An 11,310-nucleotide genomic window follows, 5' to 3' on the forward strand; every position below is an offset into this window, starting at 1 on the left:
CATATTTTCTATTCAAGTGGTTTTAATGGTGTTTTCTAGCATCTTTGCAAGTTCTCATATGTAAAATAACAGTTAGGACGTGTCTGCTCCAGGGGATCACTGCTGTTCTAAATTTCCAGAGTGAAAGTGAGTGTGCCAATTGGGGAATTAATTCAGAATCCATCAACAACTCTTGTAGCCAATATAACATTCTGATGGTTAACTATCCGATAAGGTAGGTGATATATATCATGTTTTGTGTGTTTTGTCTTTTCTGTACCTTGCCTCCTTCACTATGTTTTTTCATGGTTAGAGGCAACCCATCACTGCACTTCTAGAGGAATTGCAAATTTTGTCACTGTGCTGGTCGCTAATCCTGTGCTGTTTAAGGAAATGAGTGTCTATAAGAAATAATAATTTGTCGTTGAATCTTGTTTCTGTTTATGAATAATTTTATGGTGGTTGGTTGGTCTTGGCTGGTGGAGGTTGTACGTTTCGATGGCATTGAGGTTTTTTGTCCTGGCTTTTCTTTGCCATTTTATCTTTTTAGAGTACTCATGCCTGTTCTGAAAATCAATCATGTTGTTGACTCATTTTTCATGTACTCTGGGTTCCTATTGACTAGCCAAAAGTATAATATATAAACTGGGTAATTGTCTTTGAGCTTGTGCTTTTTGATATGCAAATATAATCATCTGCTAATCTGGGTTATTTATTTATTTATTTTGCATTAGTGGTAATCAGTAGGCAGATCACTGATGTTTGTTGGTCAGGGAAAAAAGAATTTGATTGATCAAATTGAGAGGAACATTAAGTATTCATCATTCCAGACTTTTTCAATATTTGTCTATGTATTCTGGTCAGTATCATTGATATGTATTTACTTATATATATGTATACATATACATATACACACATATACATACATATATACATACATATACATATAGACACACATACATATACATACATATACATACATATACATATAGACACACATACATATACATACATATATATATACATATAGATACATATACATATACATATGCATATAGATCTACATATACATATACATACATATATATAGACATGCATATATATAGACATACATATATATATATATATATATATATATATATATATATATAATGCATGCATGCATGTATGTATGTATGTTTGTATGTATATATATATATACATACATATATATATATATATATATATATATATATATATATATATATATATATATATATATATATATAATGCATGCATGCATGTATGTATGTATGTTTGTATGTATGCACGCATGCATGCATGCATGCATATGTGTTTATGTATGGTCAGTATCATCGATATATACATATATTGCAACATAATACTTTGTCATATGACATATGCATAAAAGCAAACACTTAAAACTTTTTGTCATAACTTTTAGCGATCCGAGTATCTCTCTATCCTTCTGACTTGCCGAAAGCAGTCAAAGAACTTGACATTTATTTGTATTCATTAACCTGTAATTAATTATCTCATAATACTCTGCAGGGAGGTGGATTCTGGAGACCTAAGAAAGAAGCTTCCATTTTGTGTAGGGCTTCTACTACGGCTTTTGAGGAAGAATTTTCGAATATATGTGACTTGTACAACTGGCTTTGATAGATCCCCGGCATGTGTGATTGCCTATTTACACTGGATTCAAGATACTGCTCTCCATGCTGCACACAATTTTGTGACTGGATTGCACTTGTGCAGACCTGATAGGTACATCTTCTGAAAGTCTACCAGGATCATCCCTTCAGCTGGTTTGCCTGGAGTACAATAGACAAATGATGGTCTTTGTTAACTTGCATTTTATGGCATCAACCATCCCGGCATATATAAAAACTAGGTTTGCTGGTGAGCAGGGAATGCACATGGCTTGCTTTCAAAATTTCTCATAAGATTTTTTTTAGAAAATACTATGCTGAAATAATCAAAGAACAACTTCCAGTTCTTTTATTTTTGAACAAATTTATAGTTACAAGTCCCAGAAATTTTCAGGTATGTTAAGAAATTGAATTTAAATTGGGATTCACATCTGTATGATTGTGTCTTTTTAGTAGCCACAAACACAATATAACTGTCAACCTTTCATCTAGCTAGGGTTCACTCTGTGATTCTGTAATAACAACGTCTTCTTCTACAACATATTAGATCTTTTATTGTGTTAGCAGATATTAATCCCAAAAGGACTGCAGCTAACTACCAAGTCAGAAAATCGAGAAACTGCTAGATATCACATGGCATGATATTGTGTTCACTTATACTTCCACTCATGCTTGTGAAGAATGTAATGATATAGCTGAATCTGATTTTTCTTCTTTTCTTTTCGCCATGAGAATCTTATTTTCTACTAGATATGGAAGTCTATTTTGTGGACAACGTAACTTTTAAGGTTATCTTGTATGCACTATATTTATACTATTCGCAATTCCAGGCTGATCTCAGTGATGATTGATTCTTTGGGAACTGAAGCCTTGAATTTTGATTGCAGAGCTGCTATTGTCTGGGCAACTTGGGATCTTATTGCCATGGCAGAGAATGGTAAACGTGGTGGACCTCCAACACATGCTGTGAACTTTGTGTGGAGTAATGGGAGCCGGGAGGTAAAAATATCTTCACAAAAGTAGCTACTTCTTGTGCTACTCTGATGCTCTGGTTTGAGATTGGTTACAGTTTTGTTGGAAATGTTGGAAGGGAATGCCATCTTTTCTATTTAAAATTGAGTTATTTATAACCATCCAGCCTTTTCCTTACTATTTGGGGTCAGCACATAGTTTTGATTGAGTTATTTAGCATATTAAATCAAACAATTCCATTGCTGTAATGTAATTTTTTTGTGATGGTACATTCTTTGTAGGGTGATGAGGTATATTTGGTTGGGGATTTCATAAGCAATTGGAAAGAATCTATCAAGGCTGTTCACAAGGGTGGATCAAAATACGAAGTTGAACTTCGACTCCGACATGGGAAGTATGTTTTTGATTTATTTATTTATTTTCTTCTCTTTCCTGGTCCATGGGAAGTTTCATCTTGGAACTTATATTGTTCTCCTTGTGGGGTTTTCTCAATTATCAAATTAAATTGTCAAAAGGTTAGAAATTTCTGTTTAATTAGTTCACTTTCTTATGCAGTTTTGGACGTATCTTGGTTACAGTTTGGCATATAACTATTGTTGTATTTTTTTTAAAAAAAAATTCTGAACCTATCTTTTGTAATATGATGATATTTTTTTCTATCTAGTTCGCTTGATCATATTCTTTTAAGTATCTTAAGGGCAACTAGAAACTGCACTTGTTGAATAGTCAGTATTCTTTCCTCTCCTCTACCTGATACCTTGTGCCAGTGCCTCAGATTTCATCTATTTGACGAGTTATACCCATCTTTTGTGGTTGTACGTTACTATGTCTCTCAGTCTTATGTCTATTGCAACTGTTGTTTAAAATGGTTTGGTGAATGTTTAAGAGGGCAAAGTTGTAAGAGAAGTGATTTCTTGTCTCAATAACGTTAGACATGCACCTCAAAGAAAAAATAAAAGAATTTTTTAGGTGTAAAACAAATCATGTATGAAATAAATCTTGGTACAATAAATAACATCAATATTTGGACTTGATATTCTACCAAACATTTGCAAGGATTGGAGATTCCATCTCCTGATTTAGGATGTAGTTTGAATGAGAATTATTGCTATGAATTGAAGTTTGTATAGTTTCTTAAAGTGCATAATAAACTATGTTACATGGACACTCGCATCCAGCTCCAAAAATGCATATCTGGTACATATCCACGTCAGAAACATGTAAGATACTTGAACACTTAACTTCTGTCTTTCTCCATCTTCTATTTGTAGCTAGATATTTTGACCACTCCAATAATGAGTTCAACCCACCAAATAATGCTGAAAATAACCTTTTTCCTATTTAAAGATTGGTCAAAGATGTAGACATCAAAATAGCTTAGCAAAATATTTTTTCTTGTGCCCTTCATAAATTAAGAAATTTGAGAAACACATTTAGTGAGAGACATTAACAAATAATATCTTTAATAGTTTTTACAGTCATAATCATAGCATAATCTTCCCAAACTATTTGGAGTTGACTTTATGATTCCTCATTCGCCAAGTATTTCTATGTAGGACAATCTCTAATGTTACTCCAAGTTTCTTCACATTCTTCCCCACAATCTCCAACATATTAATTTAATTCTTCCTCTTGTTTTCTTACTACTTTCAACACAAATTAAAGTAATTTTTCTTATAGGAACTTTCTCAAATAGTCCTTGTACATCTCCATACCATCTTAATCGATTTTCTATCACTTTGTCCTTAATTAATACAATTCCTACAACTCATCTAATATATTCATTTTATTCTATCCTTCCTCGTTTTACTACACATCTATCTTAATATTCTCATAGCAGTCACACTCAATTTGTTTTCATGTTCTTTCTTTAATACCTATCTCTTTGAGGCATATAGCATTGCAGGCATAATTGTCGTTCTATAAAAATTTTTCTTATGTCCCCAAAGTATGTGTCTATCACATTATATTCCAAATGCACCTCTCCATTTCATCCAACAACTAAAATTCTATTATATATATCGTCATCCATCTTTTCATTATTTGTATAATAAAATCCTAAATAACGTAATCAATCATTCTGTAGTACCTCTTGTCCATCAATTTTAATTGATATTACATCCTCATTTTCATTCTCATTAAATATACAATCCATATGCTCTATTTTTGTTCTACTAATTTTTAAGCCTTTATCCTCCAAAATGTTCGTCCATAAGTCTGATTAGTATTAAATATTTTATACAATATTTTAAAATAAATATATAATTAATATTTTAATATTTTCTTTTATATAATATTTAAAATATATAATTAGTTCAAATCATTTTTTTGTGTATCCTTGTATCTTCTTTTTTCTCTCTTACTGAGTTAGATAGTTGGATGTGTCCAAATCTGATTCTCATATCCGTATCCCCCCCACCCCACCCCACCCCCCACCCCGAGTGATACCAATTACCAAGTTTCCATCGAAGTCCACACACGATAAAACAACTAAGCATAAAACATTCAACTGAAGGTGTAAATTTGTAGGCGAAAAATTGTAGTTAGGAAGCATAGACTGGCACAACATCACAAAATGGAAGCTTTAGGATGTTGAAGGATTGGCACATTTCAACAGATTAGAGTTCCAAGGTAATTTCAAGGATAACTGAGGTAGGAATGGACCCATGTTCAATTTTATGCAGAATAATGAATAGTGGTCGATGAGTAGGAGTCTTGCTCAAAGTTGAAGTGGTTGAAGGCTAGTTAAAAGAGGTTTGTCTAAGGTAGTAGAATGCTTTATCTGTTCAGCACCGATCAATGAAGTAAACATATGCTAGTTGAATACACACGCACACACTTTTATATATACAGTTATACAGTGACTCTGGAGGTGTGATCTGGTTACATTAATGAATTCTGCTCCCTTCTAGCAGTGAGCAAAGTCGGTTGGTGATCCATGCAGTTTGATTATGTTTCAGGCTTTCAGCTCAAACTATCCTAGTTGTCTTCATATTGTAGAATGCTCCATAATCCATATAGCAAGTAGCATGTTCAATACTGATGCCTTCTAGATGATTGATAAACTCCACTCTCATTTTTAAAATATGTAATGAAGCAATCCAGTCATATTTTTGGTTTTTAGATATCACTATAAGTTCATTGTTAATGGACAATGGAGGCACTCGGCAGCATTACCTACTGAAACAGATGAACATGGCAACGTCAACAATGTTATTAGAGTTGGTGATATTGCTCGCATTAGACCTGCTCTCACCCAGCTACAAATAAAGGTGAGTACTAATCAGGCATTATATTTATCTGAAATACCTGACTTTATTCATTAAATCTTGTCAAAGATTAGCCGACTTGTTAATCTTTTTAGTGTACCTTATCACTGACTACAGTAATATTATCTATTTTTTTGTAAAATAAAAAATAAATATAAAATAAATATACCATTTTAAATAATAATGTAAGTTGGCAGCTGTTTTTAAAATTTCATTCTCATTTAATTAGCATTCGTGAATTTAATGTAGAGATAAAATTAAAGTTCTAATGTTTGACCCTAAATGCTTCCCATGCAAAATGTTCATAGCCGTTAAAATCATATGTTTTGGAGGTTTCTTCTTATGCATCTTGCTTATAGAATTTACCTAGTCAAGCTAGCACTTTTTATTTGACATCGTTTTCGTATCATCGACTTGTCCACTATATTCAATTAGGGCCCTCACTAAGATCTGGAAAAATAACCCAATCTTGAGCCTATTCAAACATGTTGGGCATGAGTCCGAAGCAAGGAAACAAATCCCCTGGGATGTGGCCATCTCGGTTTTTTCTTGGAAAGAGACCCATTGTGTCCCACTGCATCCGGATGATCAGGATGGTGGCACATCCCAATATGCCCTTTTTATATTTTTTTCAGTTTTTTATTTTTTTTAATTTTTAGAAGTGTTTGGATTTTAAAAATAATGTTTTTTAATAAATTGGCTCTATTTAGTATACTCCATCTGATCAGAAAAAGATATGCTTTCAGGCCGGTTCAACACATATTGTACCGGTACCGGCGCCAACCGGTATGGTTCGGCTGTGGAAAAAGGTTCTGGCCCCTATGGGGTCGGAACCGACCAATTTTCGCTGTGTACCGGTGCTAACCGGACCGGTTCGCACTGACTCGCATGTGGGGCCTCGCGCATGCGCGGTTTCCTACGCAGGAAACCGCGCTCACGCGCGGGGCAGCGTGCCAACGCACTGCCCCACGCGGGATATTTAATGCCACTCTGTGGCATTTAACATCCGCGCACGCCCTTACGCGTCCGCGAAAAGGTGCCGGTTCGGTACCAGTTTAAACCAGTACGAATCAGAATCATACCGGTCCGGTAGGGGACTGGTATACGCCTACCGGTACTGGTATGGCGTACCTTGCTCTCCCTTCAATTTACTATTACTTTTTTAAAAAAAATATGTGCACAATTTTCTAAAAACTAATTGTCTAATTAAGATTTAAAAATAAGGTCACTATTTGCTACAGCCACCATCATTTGTGCCCCTAAGCTACATGGGAATTTATCTTAATTTTCCTTAACTTTACATTCATCATCTTTTTCAATTTTTAATCAATTATTTAATTAATAATTATAATTTAATATAGTTAATTTAAATAATTATTAAAATATATAATACATACCTAAAAATTAGCTTCAAATTGCCTACACTTGTTCTAACTTTTCCACATTTGCTCTAGTTATTTTATAATTTTTAAATATTTTTTATTTAAAAGTTAAATTAAAAATCACAGAAATTATTAAAATAAATTTGCTTAAGAGATTTTATAGACACCCCTAGGGTACTAATGATTTTTCATTTTGGTCAGGATGATTTTAAATTGATTTTAATTTCATTTGTAGGTTCTGGTGCTCCCGAATGTGCTCAAAATTTATCCAAAATATGCAAATATTAAACAGCATCTGCATAATAACAATGAAAACATGCCACTTTCTTAAATTTTTTCTATTTTTTTAGTAATTAATTTATCCTTAAAATGCTATTATTTTATTAAAAAATATAGTAGCTTTATCCTTACAACATATCACAATTTCATGCAAAACAGGAAAAGGCATGATTTTCTATGTTTTTCTTAATTTTTAGCCAAATTAATGAAAAAGAGAGGCTGCTGACCCTGTTCACAAGCTTCCCAGTGTCAACCAACCCAAGTTTGATTGTTGAAATCCCAGATTCCGGCACCTTGCAAAATTCATCTCCTTCCCTTTCTTTCTCTGGATTTATGGCCTGGGCTGGGGTTCGTGGTTCAACAAAGAGATGGTGGGGCCCGATCCTACTTTAGTTTGATAAAAAGAAGGGAATGGATGCATGGTCTTTAGTGGGACACCCTGTCCTGCGCATCGACCCACAGTCTTGCTCTTTTCTGGCCAGAATCATAGCGTTATAGGCAGGGCATCCTGCATGGAGTGGGATTAGGGTCAACCCCAACAACCTGGGTTCCATTTACTGGGGTATGGGTCAGGATTGGCGGAACACCCCTTGTCCCTCCAGGTCCTAAATCATTAATCCAAAGATAGATCCATAAAATACTTGGGTTTGGGTTCATGTCTGGTAGAAGTGTACCTGATCCAACCCAATCATACAGTGCATTTGTTTATCAGACTAACTTTTATTGAAGCTGACCCAATAGTTTACCATATAAAATAAATATATTACAATAAATTGTTACGAGCTTGAGTGATTTGTATTCCCTTGGGACCTAGACCTGTACTTGATGCATGTCCAACAAAATCTGAGTATTGTCGGGAAGGGTTGCACATTTTGACATATTGATCTGATTCATCAACTTGATGGGTCTTATGGAATCTTGCCTATCTAGACCCTGACGCAATCCAAGTCTAGGATGGGGAGGGTTTGGGTCAAGTTTTTTCCTACTCGAACTGCCTAATGGGTCTGGGCTGGGCTGGGCTGGGAGAACTTGGCACAACTTGATAATGTTTACCATTTATGATGACTAGAGAACTGTCAACAACATTAATTCTAGTTTTTCATGAGCATATGGAACAAATTAAGATTGCCATACATCATAGCCTTCTTACATCCTTTCAGCTGAACAGCTTCTATGCTTTTCATGAAGATCTCTAGTTTATATCCTTGCTGTGTACAAGCATACACTGCTCAATTTTGCTTGAGGATGCATATTTGAGAGCCTATCTATTTCAAGTATAATGTCGGGTTGTTGCTACAATATGTTGATTTGTTGCATGTAAGGCTGCAAATGGGTCGGGTTGACCCGTGACCCGACCTGGTTAGACCCGACCCGAATTGGAGGACCCGTGGGGCCGGATCGGGTCCTAAAATTGGACCCGCTCTTTTTTTCGGGTTAGGTCTAGGTTTACTGAATCTCAACCCGACTCGGACCCGACCCGACGCGACCCGAGCCTGGATTACCCGTTCGAGGGGAACTTGCAACAGGGGATTACCCGTTCGTGTCCAGTGGCTATTGGCATCACGTTCTCCACTCTGTTCTTCGTCGAGACATTATCTAAAGGAAGAAGAGCAGATCGAATGAATCAGAACGGTTGAATCCTCGCCAAAAAGAAGAGAAAGAAGAGGACCTACCGGATTCTGAGGAGAGAAGGGAGGTCTTCTGGAACGGTGAGGTGGTGATGGAGGCGAGGGCCCAGCTCTCTAGGGTATCTTGGGCGGAGCAGCGGAGGAGCCGAGGGACAAATCGCCACCATGGGGCTGCGAGGGTTTGGAGGTGGGAAGAAGCCCTCGCCACATCGTCTCTCACCGCTGCCCACCCCGTATGTATGCTCTCTTTCTCGCTTGCTCTCGGAGGAAGCTTTCTGTCGACCAAGAAAGGGAGAGGCACCGCCGATCTCACGGGACTTCCTCCACGATCTTTAGCATGCCTCTATCTGTAGAGGGATTAAGAGCAAAAGTCAATGAAATAAAACCCTAATTCTACCGAACCGTCTCTGAAAAGAATCAGAAGAGAAAAGAAGAGTCAGGCAGGCTTCCATTGCATGGTAGAATAGGCGGCGTGGGCGAGAATAAGGCAGCCAAAACCCCCCATGAATCCAACTCCCATCTCTCCGAATTCTTCTGAATCTAGCTCGCAGAGAGAGATTGGAGGACGAGACGGCGTTAGGAACGGCTTTATTTGGTCTCAGGCCGGTCCGGTTCAAAATTCGGGATTTTTTTTGTCCATGATTGGACTGGGACCGAGGGGTTGAGGTTGTATCGTTCGCATGAAAGAAATTCACCTTCCTTGGAGGGCCGTCAACGAAGGAGTTTTTTAGCCAAAAAAAAAACGAAGTTCAGAGTGCTTGGAGATTTGTGGGGACAAATATCCAACAGTCGAAATGAGATCAATCATTCTTTTGCATGACCCGGATCCGACCCGGACTCGAATTTCTTGGGTCAGGTTCAAGTTATACATGGACCCGACCCGATCCGACCTGAATGATCTATTACGTCAAAAATTGTAGCCGTAGATCCGATCCGATCTTCAATTGGGTCGGGGTCACTCAAGACCCGACCCAATCTGACCCATTGGCACTCCTAGTTGCATGATGCCATCGTCACAAGCTATTGTAACTTTGTAACTCTTTTATGTGTCTATACATATTCATTGTATTTGTCCACCATATACTTGGTGCCGCTAATTTATTTGAACAGAAATCTGTCCTGCACTCTCCGCTCAAGAAAAAATTGATTGATATTTATAGCACAATTAAATAAATTAGCGGTGAATATTTCAAACTATTCAAAGAAGATACTGTTCAAGTTTCTTATTACTAAACAGACGGCTGTTACTCATTAGGAACTTACGTCTTTTTTATTTATTTATTTATTTTTTAAGAATCATGAAAATGGTTCTCTTGTTTTCATTAATGTGTGTACTGTACCGTTTATCCTTGTTTTCTGCACGATTTCTGTTCTTCGACACGAGAAAGTTCGCAAATACCAAAATTAATATTTTAATTATATTTTTGATGATGATATCAGAATTTCTTTTTAAAAAATCAAACTGTTTCTCAATTACATCATCTGAAATTGTTGCGATTCATTCACTGATGTGGTATAGCAATTGCAGGATCCAACAGTAGTCAAGGTAATTGAAAGACCATTGACTGAGGACGAGCGGTTCTTACTGGCCTTTGCAGCACGGCGTATTGCATTGTCTATCTGCCCAGTCAAGCTGGCTCCCAAATAGATCTTCTGGCTCTCAGTTTGACAACTTTTTCTTCCTTTGGGATAAGAGAGGTGCATGGTATAGGAACCTGATTGTTGTCACCATATGATATCTGGAGAATAGCACATTACGAAGGACATCACAGAGATCCAATCATGTTACTTTTTGTTTAGGTACCACTAGAAGATACAGTTAATGATATTCAATAAATTTATTTTAGTTAAACTCATGACTGGATCTAGTTATGACTTGTGAACTAGTTTTATTTCTTTTGATGCTTAAACATGGATTTGACCTAATTATGACTTTCGAAATCATTTGCTTTACTTTGTAACTTAATCACCGATGGACTGGTAGCCTGTGAGGGGTTGTCTGATTTCACTGGCACAATAAATTCTGTGATGCATTTTAAATATTCATTATACCGAACTGAGAAGAAATGAGAACCTATCCAAAAGCACAGCTAAACACAAAATATCATGATTTGTTTGCATTAGATTGCTGTGGCAAGAAGCTGGTAAT

The 11,310-nt window shown here is 36.3% G+C and overlaps 1 protein-coding gene across 1 annotated transcript in view; it reads left to right on the forward strand.

Annotated features, from left to right (window-relative positions):
* The window catches only part of LOC103715833 (phosphoglucan phosphatase LSF1, chloroplastic), a 30,643-nt gene extending 19,438 nt beyond the window's left edge, over positions 1–11,205 (forward strand). Inside the window, 6 exon segments of the mRNA XM_039125613.1 lie at positions 93–214; positions 1,531–1,746; positions 2,519–2,630; positions 2,885–2,997; positions 5,728–5,875; positions 10,690–11,205. Of these exon segments, the coding sequence (XP_038981541.1) occupies positions 93–214; positions 1,531–1,746; positions 2,519–2,630; positions 2,885–2,997; positions 5,728–5,875; positions 10,690–10,809 (831 nt within the window). The 3' untranslated portion in view covers positions 10,810–11,205.
* Positions 11,206–11,310: the final 105 nt, after the last annotated feature.

Source organism: Phoenix dactylifera, chromosome 4 (genome assembly GCF_009389715.1).
Source record: "Phoenix dactylifera cultivar Barhee BC4 chromosome 4, palm_55x_up_171113_PBpolish2nd_filt_p, whole genome shotgun sequence".
In the NCBI taxonomy this organism is placed as follows: domain Eukaryota; kingdom Viridiplantae; phylum Streptophyta; class Magnoliopsida; order Arecales; family Arecaceae; genus Phoenix; species Phoenix dactylifera.